The sequence below is a fragment of the Labrus bergylta genome, chromosome 3, assembly GCF_963930695.1.
Source record: "Labrus bergylta chromosome 3, fLabBer1.1, whole genome shotgun sequence".
Lineage (NCBI taxonomy): Eukaryota > Metazoa > Chordata > Actinopteri > Labriformes > Labridae > Labrus > Labrus bergylta.
This window is the reverse complement of record NC_089197.1, coordinates 26,779,661-26,794,701: the sequence shown is the minus strand read 5'-3', so window position 1 is coordinate 26,794,701 and position 15,041 is coordinate 26,779,661. Positions and strand designations below refer to the sequence as shown.

Below are 15,041 nucleotides of genomic sequence, written 5' to 3'. Positions count from 1 at the left end.
AAGTTTGTTTTGAAGGATACCTTACTAAAACTTTCTTTTTTATTCTTACAGAAGATGGAGTCAATCTCAACTTTTTCTGTGATATCCTCCATGTTGATGCTTTGAATTGATTATTTTACATATTTGCACCCACTTCCACTGCAAAACGTGAAGGAATAAAGCATTAGTAGCCTCCTGGTTTAAACAGATAAAATGCAACAGGCACATGCGTCATACCCACAAAACAGATGCAATAGATGATTGGCCTGTTTAGTTAGCCTATAATAAAGTTATGGACCTTCCATTATGAATGTTAATGCATTGACAGAGGAGTCTGTCTAAACAGAGGCATGACGCTGCTCCAGTCAGATGTGAAAAGAGGGAGGAGGAGGAGAGGGGAGAGACAGAGGGGTCGGGAGCAAAGTGGCCGCAGTTGGTTTGAGAAACTGCACGATGCACTACCTAGCAGCGTCACGTTGTTCGTTTCTTTTCGTCCTTTGGTCTTTTATAACTCCGTTTATCTTCGCCAACCGGATTACGAGGGACTCGCCTGACCTGCAGAGGTCCACCATCACCGGTAAACACATTACTAGTGCGCATAGGTCAGGTGGCCACGAGGGACCATGTTTTGTAGACGAGACCGGCAGGATGAACTGTTTTTTTAAAAACTTGCGCACAGTTTGACTTTTAAGAAGACAGTAGACCCTAAATTTTTGTTTTTACTTTTAAATTAAAGCCCACGTTTCAGGATGTGTTTTGGGATGCTGGCATCATGGCTCCAATCTTTTATGCTGAACACTCAAGTGTGCTTAGCTCTCCAGATCTCCTCCTCAGAAACCTGTCTCTGCTACACAAGTCTATTAGTAGTTCTTTTTTTAAATAACCATTTTAATAATTTCTGCCAAACACAGGGAACTAATATTCACTGAGGACCTGATTCAAGGCAGATCATTAAGTTTCTGGTGAAACGTGCTCAGATGTAGACCACAGTAGAGTAACTTTAGGAGTAAGAGCAGCTAATGGTCAACAGATCAATGTCTGTAAGCTTAAATCTTATTCATTGACAATGTGCCTTTACATCAATGTGATGAAATGATTTTAGATAGGCTAACACTAACACTGTACCAAGGAGGGACCCCCATATCTGTGAGCAGTGTTTATAATACAGGATTTAGTTGTGAGTAAAAGTAAGGTTAGTTTAATTGTTAATACAGCCTATCCTAAACAATTATTACTACTTCAAGTGTGACCGTTTATTAAAATATATTTAACAAATATAGGCCTTTACATCACGTCACAATACAATATCATATAGGTTATGGTAATCATTTTGAAATAGCCTAAATTCAATCAACATCACCAGTGAAATGATTTAATGTAGGCTATAGATTAAGTATCCTAATAGGCCTAATTTGCATAATGCCATGTGATTTCACATCAACAGAAAAGCAGGACCTTCAAATCTTTTCGGTAAATGCTTGTTGTAGACAAAATTTGTGAAACTATGTGTTATAGTGTTAAGAGTATGACCTAACTGAGCGTAACAGAAGATGCGTAACTCCCAACCCTCTTTGACACTCACTCAAACATCCCGCCTGCACATTTGCATTGTGTTACCATAGTGACAGTAGAAGAGCTACACTAACGGAGCGTTTGTGTTTCTTGCAGGGCTTGGAGTGAAGGAGCACTCGCAGATTGTTGCTCAGCACAATAGACTGCGCAGCCGGGTCAAACCCATGGCAGCCAACATGCAAAAGATGGTTCGTGGCATCTATTGTCTTTTTCTTCTCTGAATGGTATGCATGCTGTCATCTTAATGTGAGTTTAAGGAAGTTTGACATCATCCATTTGTTAACAGTCTGCACTATTGGGAAGAGAACTGAGGTGGCATATTGTCCACTTGTAGGATACTGTAGACTCTATATTCAATTCAATTCAATTCAATTTATTTTGTATAGCGTCAACTCATAAGAAGTGTTATCTCAAGACACTTTACAAAAAGCAGGTAAAATACCTTACTCTTTGTCTGTTAACATTACAAAAGAGCAGGTACAAAGACCTTACTCATTGTTATGTTACAAAAAGCAGGTAAAAGACATTACTTATTGCTATATTACAAAGACCCGGCCTATCCATCATGAGCACTTTAGCAAAGCAGCAAAAGTTACAGTGGTAAGAAAAAACTGCCTTATTAAATAGGCAGAAATCTTCGGCTGGATTGTTCTTATATATATTTTGTGAGATTTGAATATAAAGTGCTGTTGAAGTCTAACCAATTGAGTCCAAATACAGCTTACAGCTGACACAATGCCAAGAAATAGGAATATTGATGGAACGCCTGTAAATCAGAACAACCTCTGTATCCTCTACATTGCTTGTTTCAAAGCCGTCAGACTTCATTGACAAAAACGGTCTTTTTATGTCTTCCTCAACCAGTTTAGTGGTTCCCAAACTTTTTTGGCTTGTGACCCCACTTTGCCTTCACAAAACTCTCATGACCCCAGATATCCAAAACACACTTTTGACTATATATAGGCTATTGTTTTATCATTTAATATGTTTTCTGTTGTTTTTCCAGTAAATATTCAATTTTAAAGCACATTTAGGCTTTTCCATGTACATTATTCATAGTTTTCACATGACGTCACACTCTTATGGAACCGCCCACCTGGAGGGCAAGAAAGGCTCTCTACCACTGTACACTACTGAGAAGTTACTGGTCTCAGTTGCCCTCTACATGTTTGTAACTAAAAATTTTAAATGAAATACAGGTGTTGTTTAATATGATACACTAACCGACAAGGAGACGAGCTGAGTTTTGCTTCTACAAAATTTAATCTGAGAAGAAAAACAGAAAGGAGGACGTTTGTGTGTTACTGCACTTAGACCCTCTTCAGCCCCTGTGAGGGGAAACATCGGACTTCTCCTCATCCTGACATCAATTATTGTGTTGACTAAAGCTAAATATTCCTGCCTTTAACTCAAATTATTGCTGTCCCAGAACACTAAAATTGACAGCTGATACTATCCTGATATTATCGCTAGCTAACGCTCACTAGCTAATGCTCACTAGCTAATTAGCACTCACTGATGCTTGAATGATGAGGAATTTCTTGCCCTTCACTTCTTAAACAGCAGCATTATCGACCCAGACCAGTCAATAATACATAAAGCTGACTGTTTGTTTGTTGACTTTCATCCTACGGCGGTGTAAGGAGAGGGATTCTCTTCTATTTATCATCAATATCTGGTGTTACGGTTAAAAGAGTGACCATGTTAACTTAACTGACTTTCAGACAAACGCGACCGAAAGTGTCCTAACAAATGCCTCTTTGTTCTGTTTTTGTATTGTCATAATGTCAAAATTACTTAAGAGATATGTTTAAATGAAAGCTAAACAAATAGGCTTTCGTTAGGACATGTAACGTACAACAACCAGACTCAAGACTCTGTTCAATATATTTTAATAAATAAACATTTCAGACGACCTCAGTTGAAGTCCATGCGACCCTGCTTGGGTCAGAACCCTAAGGTTGGGAAATCCTGGTTTGTTAGTATTTGTTGTTGTGTGACTTTAATTTTTCAATAATTCGTTTTTAAAAGCATAATATGTGTTTAACACAAAACATACAAGTAACTAACCAATCAAGGCAGCAGAATACCAGGCACCCAAATGCATTCATGTATAATGACCGTTTTTTTGTCAATGGAGTCTGATGGGTTTAAAGAGATGTTAAAAAAGATTATGTCTTTCTGAAATATTGTGAGACAGATACATTAACAACCTGAGCCTGTTGGTGCCATTAAGAAGAACTTTTAGTGGAACCTACTTTGATTGGGCTATTTTTATTTAAGGATCACATTGCAGCCTTTGCGGCACATTTTATGGCTGCAAGCTAAAGCAGTCACTGGAGCACTCCCAAAACCGTTTACTGACCCTCTAAGTCATTGAGACCACAAAATATGTAGAGATAGGTCAGTATTTAAAACATATCAGAATATCAAATATCAGAATATATTCTCCTTTAACCTGAGCTTTCTTCCTCTGTACTTCTGATAGTGTCTATGAGTAAGAGTTACCGCACCATTTTGCTCTGTCGGGGATGAAACTGCCTGCAGCAAAGTGAATTAGCTGTGCAAGGTCATGTGAGGGTTGCACACAAAATATATACCTTTACCAGAATAAAATGTAAACAAAGCGACATAGCAATGTTTAATTCTCCTTATACTATGATAAGAATGTAAAGGTCAAACTGTGCTGAATGTGCATGTATTCTACATGTAACATTTTGACTCAGCTGTTTTTAATCCCACTCTCCACAAACCACTCTAACGTAATCCTCTCCTTATCTTATTCCATCTATTGCTTTGCCTTACACTTTTTATCTGCATCATCACAGCATTACCTGCATGTGTATATGACCAAGAGGTATAACGATGTATTAAGAAACTCATAATGCACTACATGTCCTCTGGCCCTAATATGTTCAGACTGTCACTTCATCATAGATTACATCCTCAAAGCCACTCGCACAGACTGAGCCCTTTTCTTCGACTGCTCTTCAGCCTCACAGAACTGTTCTCCACTGATAAGGCGGTAATGAGAAAAAGGCAATGTGGATAATCACTCTGTGTTTAAAACTGTGGTATTACAGGTAATTTCCCTGTGAAAGCCCTCAGAGGAAGCTTTGCTGAGCTGAAGAGGCATATTAAAGAGCTTTACTGATAAACGTTAAAAGGCTCAAGGCCTCTGCTGTGTTTGTGAGTCTTTGAATAAGGGCTCTTTTTTTCACTGAAGGATGAACCAGTTAGCATTATGATGAGATTGTGCTGAAGTGATTATAAAATAGTCCTTTAGGCTTTACTTTCAGGGTTAGATAAAATACCAATACTTTAGGAATGAATGATGCTCCCCCTTTCTTGCCCTGCCTGCAGATTTCTTTGAGTTCTTGAGGCTAGGAATTATTAAGAGGTTATGAAGTCCTTTAAGAGAAAAGATATCCAAGTCCAGTAATAACTTTTGAGATAGAAATCTTATGTTGTGAGATTATTCTTTTCTTTGAGCACTGTCTGAGCTCCAACGTTTCATAGTAATGTTTCTAAGGTGAAGATGAAAACAGGAGAGAAATATGGAGCTTTATTGATTTAGCACATTCATCATACACTTTTATAGCAGTTGTCAACCAGGCCACAAAAACTTGGAACAGAGTTTGAATGCATATATATCTTCCTGAGACATTCAAATCCTGCAGCTGATACAACATGGCATACTTTAAAATGAAATCATCTGAGATGAACTACTGTCTGGTGGCATCAAAATGTGAGTCCATGACTCTGGCTGACATCAGAGAGCAGAGTGAACAATGAAGGCAGCTCTGTGTTTCTACTCCACACATCTCACTTTCCTCATGCCGGTGTTCCAAACACAAAACACAGTTGTTTTCTTCAAGCTGTATGACAGTAGATTTTTTTTAAGGCAACAAATAATGGGTTTCTAGTGAAGTGATAAACATCAAACATGTTGGTGTCTTAGGTAATAGATTATGGGATGTTTGTACTAGTACATACAGAAGAGGAATTCTGGAACTTTTAAGTAGGTACCGATCTTTTATTGGAATTAGCAAATCCTACAAGAAGTCCACTTAATGAAGTTTTTATAATGTGGCACACAATAAGTGTCAGTCCGTGTTTGTTGGACCTGCCAAAGACTGGCAGCTTGCCCAAAGTGTCTCGCTGCGTGTTGCCCACTGGCTGACTCTACAAAGGACTGAGGGGCTGAAGAAAAATGTAATGTAATCTCAGTAATTACCTTCATGCCAAAAAGTTTTTCTTTCATTCAAGTCTTAATACAAATCTAGTAAAGTGATAAAGTAAAGTGTAACCTTTATTTCAGATTCATGGAGAAGCTACAACTTAAAAAGACATACTTTATATATCTTAGTATTTCATAAAAATTCAAGATGTAAAGGCGTTGCCATTTAATTTATCTATTTAGGTTATAAATAATGTATTATTTTAAAAAAAGAAAAAGGTTCAGCATGCCTCTGTGTATGTCAGTGTTTGAAAACAGTATTTATATTGTAAAGAGAAAGTAAAATTCTGGAAAAGCTGTAGTTTTCTGACAACACTGTTCACAATAAACAAAATATATATATATATATATATATATATATATATATATATATATACACACACACACACACACACACACACTATATAGGAGAGATCTTATAAGCTTTTATAGAATTTAGTCAGACATTACAATAATGTAACTTCACACCTAACACCAGTCAGAGGAGGTAAAGATACTGCCAAAGAAGAAGAAAGAAATATGTGAAGTTTTCCTTCAGAAAGTTTTACTGTAATTATTACATATGAAGGCTGTGTTGTAATATTATTTATTATGTGTATTTAAAGGAGTGGAATGAGAAGTTGGCCTTGCTTGCAGAGGAGAAAGCAGCATGGTGTCACACAGACCCCTCCCCTCAACACTCCTCAGCTGTCAGTCACGTTGGCTGGAACGCACATCTTTCGCCGTACGGTGTCAACTCATTTTCTGATGTCATCGACTCTTGGTTTGAAGAGGAAGACAATTTTCTCTTCTTGAGTGGGCAATGTAGAGAGAATGCCACCTGCCGACACTACACACAGGTATTAGCACAGAGATGAGGAGTCTTACTTTTACAGATACCTCAAAGATATCCACATTTGTTTTGTTTTTCCAAATGCTTATTGGTTGGGTCTTAACTTTTCTTGTCGTGTTAGATGGTGTGGGCCACTTCAAATCAAGTTGGCTGTGCCACCCAGCTGTGTCTGAGAGAAGGCGACCTGAGGGAGATGTTTGTTTGTGCATATTTTCCTGGGTAACAATAACACACTTGTCCCTCAAATGAAAATGTTAAGTTCAACTGAACACAGGATGTAAACAGTTTTAACGTTTTACATAGATGCTTATTTTTACACAAAAAACATTTATTTTAATCTTCTTGGCTGTTTTATATTATTATTTATATACAGTATGAGTTTGAAAGTCTGTGTATGAAGGGAAAAAGTGATTTCGATCTATGTTTACATTATTTCCCCTGAATAATATTTTTAGTGTCACTACTGCGTCCTGGTAGTTTCAGTACTTTTATAATAAGTTTAACATCAATTATTCTGTCTTAATGACATGACTTAGCTGTGAACCTCAAGGCATCTAAATGAATATCTTTATCATGCATTTAGTAATATTAGTTAATAGGCTTAATTAACATGTAAACCCTTAATTAATGTTAACAAGAGACATCTGATAAGGGTTTCTTAATGTTCATTATTGTATGAATTTACAGTTAATTAAGGCTCATTACTGCATTAACTAATGTTAATAGCATCCTTAATAAGGATTAAATAATGTATTAATTAATACCGTAGTTAACATGAACACCCTTAATAAATGATTACTAGACACATTTGTTAACTGTTAGTAACCATTAGTTAAGGCTTAATAATGCCTTAACTAATGTTAATTAATGTACCCTTATTATAAAGTGTTACCCTTTTTTCTTTTTTTTGCTGGAGGGGTAACTGGGAGGTCAATGGTCGGCTGGTGACGCCCTACAAGACCGGGGTTTACTGCTCTCTCTGCACCTCCTCCATGTCTGGCTGCTTTAGACTGTGGGACCATGTGGGTGGATTATGTGGTAAGACAAAACACACATATACATATATATACACATATACATATATATGTGTGTGTGTGTGTGTATATATATATATATATATATATATATATATATATATATATATATATATCCATACTGTGTAGATATGTTTTGAATGTCCAATCACAGCAAGAATTGCTTATTTTGCAACCTTTATAAACAGTTCATGTCAAAAATGTAGCTTTGCTTGGACACTGAGAAGAACTTGCAGAGAGAACATTTAGTGAGGTCTGTGTTAGAGAAAAGAGGTTTCATTAAAGCATTGGATGAAGATAATACATTAGATTATACACATAAAACATTGAAAGAGAGAGTTTGTATACATGTCCATTATGATCCATGAGGACATTTCTGTAAATCTACCTTGGACGTCATTAACATTTGTTTGTTAACAATCCAAATAAAGTCCAATTACACAGTGACAGCAAATATGGACATTTATGATTTCTGCATACTGATGGCTTTCTTCTCTGCCAATTATTTCCAATGTACGTTTGACATTTATAAGTTACCTTGTTCTACTCATAACCTCTAACTGGCATCACGGTTGTGTTGCTTCACTACTGTCTACTGGTTTTGATAACTGTATACTTGTTCAATTTCCAGCTGTTTATAGTGCATTGAGCATGTTTGTTTGTGCATGTTTGTTGGTCTGCATGCACATTTATTTTCAGAGATTCCAAAGAATCCGTGTCGTATGAGCTGTGGGCTGAACGGCCATCTCAACATTACATCCTGCAAGTGCAAGTGTGACCCTGGTTTCACTGGACGCCTCTGCCAGGGTAAATGCAGTCGTGTCAGAAGAATAAACATTTACACCTCCTCAAAACTAGATCTTGCCTATATTTTAGGATTGTAATATTTAAAGCAGGGATCCAAATTTCACTCTACTTGTCTGTTTTCAGTTCGATGCAGTGTGCAGTGCGTACACGGCCGTTTCAAAGAAGAAGAATGCTCTTGTTTGTGCGATGTTGGCTATGGTGGAGCTGAGTGTGCAGGTGAGTGTAGCGTGCTTCTTTTGTGTTTTCATGTACCTCTGGGACATTGATTGGCTTATACATTGAAACCAATATTTGTCTATGCTTACAGATCATTTATATTTTTTTGTCTGTGATGCTGAGTCTGTTGTCAAGATGAAACAGTGAAGACAAATTGTAGAAGCACCAGTATGATTTGTTAAAGATATTATTGGCATCTTAAACCATTAACTGGTTACAGCGTTCATCAAGTAGAAATGATTTGGATGAATTCATTTAATCTAGGTGATATTCAATTCTTGCCAGATTTGTTACAAAATGATTCCCTTTAAGTTAATTTTGGTTTCTGTTAAATAATCTCCATGGACACTTGAAGATATGTCCACATTTAAAACTGTTATCTCTTATAAGAATACAACATAGTCAAGGTTTGTTTATTGAACCTGGGCCATCATGGATGGTCATTACCATTGTTGTCAGTTTTGTTTAGGGTACTTTAGCAGTTTGTGTCCCTACAGAAAAGGTGCAGTATCCCTTCCACAGCTGTGACGTGATGATAGATGGCGACTGCTTCATGGTGTCTTCAGAAACAGACACTTACTATGGAGCCAAGATTCTCTGTCAGGTGAGAGGCAGGTGTGTGTTGCCATCTAAGAAAAGAAGTAAACTCTACAGCTGTTGCACATCAAACATCCACATTATATAAATATATTGCTTTCTGTTTCACCTCTCTTTTGTTTAAACCACCAGGGGAAAGGGGGTATTTTAGCTCTAATCCACAATCAGAAGGTTCAGGACATTCTGGCGTTTTATCTCAGTCAACTGGAGACGAGCAATGAGGTCACCAACACCGACTTTGAGACCCGAAACTTCTGGATCGGTACACATTTTCACCTTTATCACCCAACTGATGTTAAAATATTTGTGTTTATTATGACACTAGACAGCAGCACCAGATTAGGGGGCAGACTCTGCTGTGGATTTGAGCAGATGTAGTACCAGGTGGAGGTTTCAGGAGATGTTGCATGGATATAAGAGCAATGTTTTTGCTCCACAGGTTTGACATACAAGTCTATGAAAGACTCATTTCGCTGGGACACGGGAGAGATCCCCAGATTCAGCAGCTTTGCCTTTGGGCAACCTGACAACCAAGGGTAAGAGACACATTTACTCACATTAGCTTCTGCAGAGCACATCATAAACAGAGAGGGCCGTGTGCAAACACAGATAAATATCAACTGATAAAAATACATCATCTGAAGGGTAAAAAATTACTTTGCTGGTGGGAGCTCCAGGCCTTTTTCTTTTTTTAGTAATCTTCAGCTTTGTCTGCCTGTGGATCTACAATATGTCTGACTTTAAGATCATTGCAAGAGATTATTGTGGTTGTTTCTTCCATTTGTTTAATCTCTGAAATTAAATGCAGATTTCAAATAGCACTTTATATCTTCAAAAGTTGTGTCAAATTAAGACATAATAGAGAAGAGACAGTTATGTCCGGTGCCAACCACTAGATGTCTCTCTTTCTGTTTCCTATCTATCTATATATTCTGTATTTTATTTTGTCCCTCAACCACATTAATTGGCAGAATCTAGAAGTTTCTAGTCAAATCTCAACATAGAGTCATTTACTCCTCATTTTCTCTGTTTAGTTTTGGAAACTGCGTAGAGCTACAGGCATCAAGTGCCTTTAACTGGAATGATCAACGCTGTAAAACACAGAACAGATACATCTGCCAGCACGGTAAGGCTCCTTCAAGGTGAGGGTGAATGAAAGTTTTAAGATACCTCAAACTTGTTAATATATTTTTCGGCAGAAAAACAATAGCTGATCACTGACAGCATTGTTTTATTTTCTCTTTCCTCTAAAAACGTTTCTCTTTCTGCTGCATTTCTTCAGATGTAAACAAATCTGTATCACCAACACTCATCACTGGAAACGTTCGTACAGTGTTGATGATATGTGACCTGTCTCCTGACAGAACGAGCGAGTCTAAATGTCCTTAGCTGGTCACGGTTGATTGTGACAATTGAGACTGTCTATCTAAATTACTAAGTCTAATGTCTACTTTTCAACATGTACTGTATTAGTTGTAGTTTAAAAAAAAAATGAAATTAGACTTAGTCATAATTATATTAAAAAAACATATTTAAGAAATATTTAACTACACAAAGTAAAGTCAATAAAACCTTTATAAACGGATGATACAACATTTCATTGGAGATTTAAAAAAAATAAAAATAAAACCTGCTAGTATAATACATTCATGTCATGTGTGGCAAAGACAAAGAGGAGCAGGACACAGAAACTTGATTTTGTTACTGTAGTCACTACAGCATGCTGAGGTATGTTTGTCTCTCAAACAGAGGGTGTTGTGATATTGATAAGCTGTGTATATTTTCAAGGTTATATTCTGTTTACTGTATTGTATAGTTCACCAGATACTCTTCTGCATCTCTAAATAGAAAGATAAAACTTAGACTCTTAGATTTGCATCTGAAGAGTTTTCACTTGGAAACAGAAGCAAACATTGAGCTGAAGCAAGATAACAGTCAGGTAGAGTGGGAATTCAGTGTAAGTGAAACAAGAAGTACAAGACTATGGAAATATTATCTCCGATGAAGCACAAACTACAGATTTAATGAATCTGATGAATTTGTGATATAAGCAGCGAATTATTTAACTCAACTTCAACTTTTTAGTCCCCGAAGGGCAATTGGTTTCGCGGCATGGCAGAACAAGACAAAAGTACATCCAAAAAGCCAACACGGCAAAATGCAAGAGGCACTGAATATAGCAGCCTTCAAGAAACAACCGAGATCCTTGACTGAGGCTCTTAGTAGCTTTCATTAAAATAAAGTGCTGAGTCAACATGAAATATAAACAGGTCACTGTTATATACATCACTAGTAATAAAATTAAAAAGTGCACATTACAGCAACGTCAGATACATACCGAAACAAAAACACTATAAGATTAGCCTATATACATAAGTGAGAACTGCTGACAATGTTTCTAATAGAAACAAACAAATGTGACTTTCTGCCGGTCGCAGCACAAGTATGCCCCCCAATCAGAAATGTATTTTGTGTTTTTTACATAATACATGACAAATAGCTCTGTTTTGGGAAATACATATTTAGATTAGACATGTTTAAACATGTTTTGAGACATGTACAAAACAGATGACAGAAAGAAGACTAAGGGCGAGCAGCTAATAATTTAGCTGTCTTTAAACCAAAATGATGTCTGATTTTCAAGTTGGTGTACAATGTGGGTGCTTACTGATAGAAAATAAACACAGTGAAGTTAAAATGGCTGAAACAAGCAAGCGGAAAACTCAGTTTGTAAGTGTAACAACATAACTGATTCTTTCACATTTTAAAGAGTGAATTGAGTCGACATTAATCAAAGATACATCACTCACGTGCTTTGAAAAATTTTGTATTTGTGTGGGGAGTGGCTTTTCTCTTCAAATTTCAGCTTCCCTTTAGAATCATTATTTTCGTACCCAGTGTGCCAAAAAATTACTTTTACATTCGCATTTCACAACCTCAGTCACTTTAAATCACTGCAGAGTGGAGGGCTAAATATTAATCCAATTTGTATTCTAATGATGTTTACACAACAGAAAAATCTCTGTGCGTTTCAGCCCACACATTTAAAAATGGTATTCAACCTTAATCAATGGCACTCAGTGCTTCACCTCACCAGAACCTCAGAATGATCAATAGATGTCAGCTCCTCAAAGGGCGCCAGTGTTTAGACACACACACTTACAATGATCAGGAGGGATGAGACAGTCACATTGGCTATTCTTTTTTCTTGTCATTGTGTGAAGTAATTGATGTGTAATCTGTTATTGATCACTCATAGCTAAAAGCAAAATCTGCTCTAAATGTCTTTAATGTTGCTCCGACAACGGTTTAACAACATTCTCATATTATTGTACTATTTCACCTTTTGAAAATCTCTGATTGTCCTCCTTTAAGTTTAGGTTTCTGCTAAACAGCAAAAACATTTGGGTAAAAGAAACTTGAGAGTTGAAATGCATTAGTGCTATGAAGAAGAAAAACTGCCATCAATAATTTTCCGAGCCTTCCTCTCAAAACAAGCAGAGTTTCCCTGTGAAATGCATAAATTCAGCTGATTAAGAGCATGCAGAGGGCTCCATCCCATCACAGCTCATTTCAGCCTCCATAGCTGTTTTGTGTTAATTAGCAATAAAATGATAAGTGGATATGACACAGCCTGAAGCAAAGACACAAAGTAATGCTTTTGTGTGTGCGTGTTTATATGTGTCATTTTATTTTTGTATTTAATGTTGTACATTCTCAGCAGATCCTCAGTTGCTATTGAGTAGAACTGAAGGATGAATGAGGATTTATGACACTAAGTACATTCATTGTATCAACACAAAGCTGTTTTTCCACATTGTTTTGTTTTTTAGTGCTCCCCATGCACATTTTCAACAACAAAACAAGGTCAATAATGTGTGTTTGATTTTACTCCCCAGCTGCAGAGCACATTGCCAAGTGGGATGAATCCAGATGACCTGCATTTGTGAGGGAATGAAACCTGATGTACAGAGTGTGTTACTTGTTTGGACATTTTCCACTCTTATCAGTGTATGTTTATTTTTTTATTTTTAATTGAACATAGACCACTGTAGTTAAGATGTACTGTATATGTTCTAATGTTTATTGAAAATATGTAATCATTAAACTGTTGTAGGTTACATGGAGAATACATTGTTTTATTATATATATATATATATATATATAAGCCAAGGCTGCCACCTATCTTTATTTAATTCCATCACGTCCGACCTCTGGCCTCATGTGACCTCAGAAGCACTTTGGTTTCTCTTAGTGCTGGTGAAGGAGTAACAAAGAAAAGAAATGGCCTCTTAAAAATCTCATGGTGTGTTTCCTTGAAAATGTTTCATTATTTTAATGACCAGTGGGGACCGGACAAATAACAGCAGCAGCAAAACAACTCAAAGAGGTAGATCATTAAAGCCCAAGTTGTTTGTGTTCATTCTGTGTAAGAAATGCCCGTGGTGCACCTAAGAATACAGCATATGTAAACTATACTGTCAGCAGTAATCTGTCACTTGATGATTAAGGTTGTTTTACTTTGAAACAGTGTTCAGTTACTTCAAATGACAGATGCTGGTAAGCACTACGTGTCTCTGTTTTAGGATTTTAAGCCACGCGATCTAGCATAATGGCTATAGAGAAACAATGATGATCAGAATTGAGTTCTGAGATTGCCATTTAATTCACATACGAGTCATGAATCCAAGAGGAATAATTCTGATAACTTTGATGAGCCCCTAACTTATCACGTAGAGAAGTACAACCATGATTTTGACATTTCGGCTCTAAATGAAGTGTCTCAACAAATATATGATGTGACCCGAAATCAGATGACTCAAATGTATGATCTACTCATCATCACTTTTGATAACATAGAGTTTAGCTTTTCATCCAGTGCAACTTCAGGCTTGCATGTCTTTTCTGAAATGTGCAGGTCTGTGTGCATCTTCACTTTGGTTATGTTTTTTGCACGGATGGTTGAATTTGGAAAAGGTCAATGACTGTGAAATGGCAGCCTTCAGGTCCAACACCATGCTGCCCTCTGAATAAACAGAGGAAACCTTGCCAGGTGGTAGATGATGATACACTCGGAGGGGAGGAAGGGATAAAGGCTGCAGATAATGGGGTCAGCTGCAGTAAAATGGTGCAAATGAAAAAAACAGGGAGTATGTCACAGGGTGAAACATTTTAGCGCAGGAGGAGCACTGTTTCTTTCAGCTCCACTGAGCTTATTCTCAACTGTTACCTTTAGATGTTTTTTAACTTCTCTCTGCAAGCCAAGTACAAAGACATGTAAATATTCACATCAGCTAAATAACAAGTGTCACTTTTACTCGTCTTACACAGCCTGCTCCTTCACTGTGAATGTTGCCCCTTCTTGTTTATATGAAGATATGATTGGTGCAAAACAGTTTGTTAATGTGCAAGTAGATCCACAGATCTGTACATATACTGTATCCATAAACACTTACGCATCTGCAAATATGAAGACCAATATGTGAAGTGGAACAATGGGTAATTGTGTTTATCTTTACATGTACTTCCATTACTAAAAATCAGCACTGATCTAATCATCTGAAATAAAACATTAGTAAAAAAAGTTCTGTGGGTATGACATCACTTCCAGGGCCGTGGCACAGTTGATAGATTCCTTATCTTTCAACCGGAAGTTTGCAGGTTCGATCCCCAGCTCCTGCAGCAACATGTCCGATGTGTAACAGTATAAACAATTTGCCAACTTCAGGGTGACAGACTAATTTTAACTATGAGAATAATATTA

General features: G+C 37.0%; 1 protein-coding gene across 1 annotated transcript; it reads left to right on the top strand.

Moving 5' to 3' along the window:
- The first annotated feature begins 402 nt into the window (after positions 1-402).
- LOC109990173 (C-type lectin domain family 18 member A-like) lies at positions 403-14,844 on the top strand. The gene is made up of 12 exons (XM_065953059.1): positions 403-556; positions 1,648-1,739; positions 6,397-6,630; positions 6,745-6,842; positions 7,540-7,661; positions 8,357-8,464; positions 8,588-8,680; positions 9,178-9,284; positions 9,410-9,539; positions 9,717-9,813; positions 10,312-10,403; positions 13,177-14,844. The coding sequence occupies exons 1-12, from the start codon at positions 433-435 to the stop codon at positions 13,212-13,214; spliced, it is 1,335 nt and encodes a 444-aa protein (XP_065809131.1). The 5' UTR covers positions 403-432; the 3' UTR covers positions 13,215-14,844.
- The last annotated feature ends 197 nt before the right edge of the window (positions 14,845-15,041 follow it).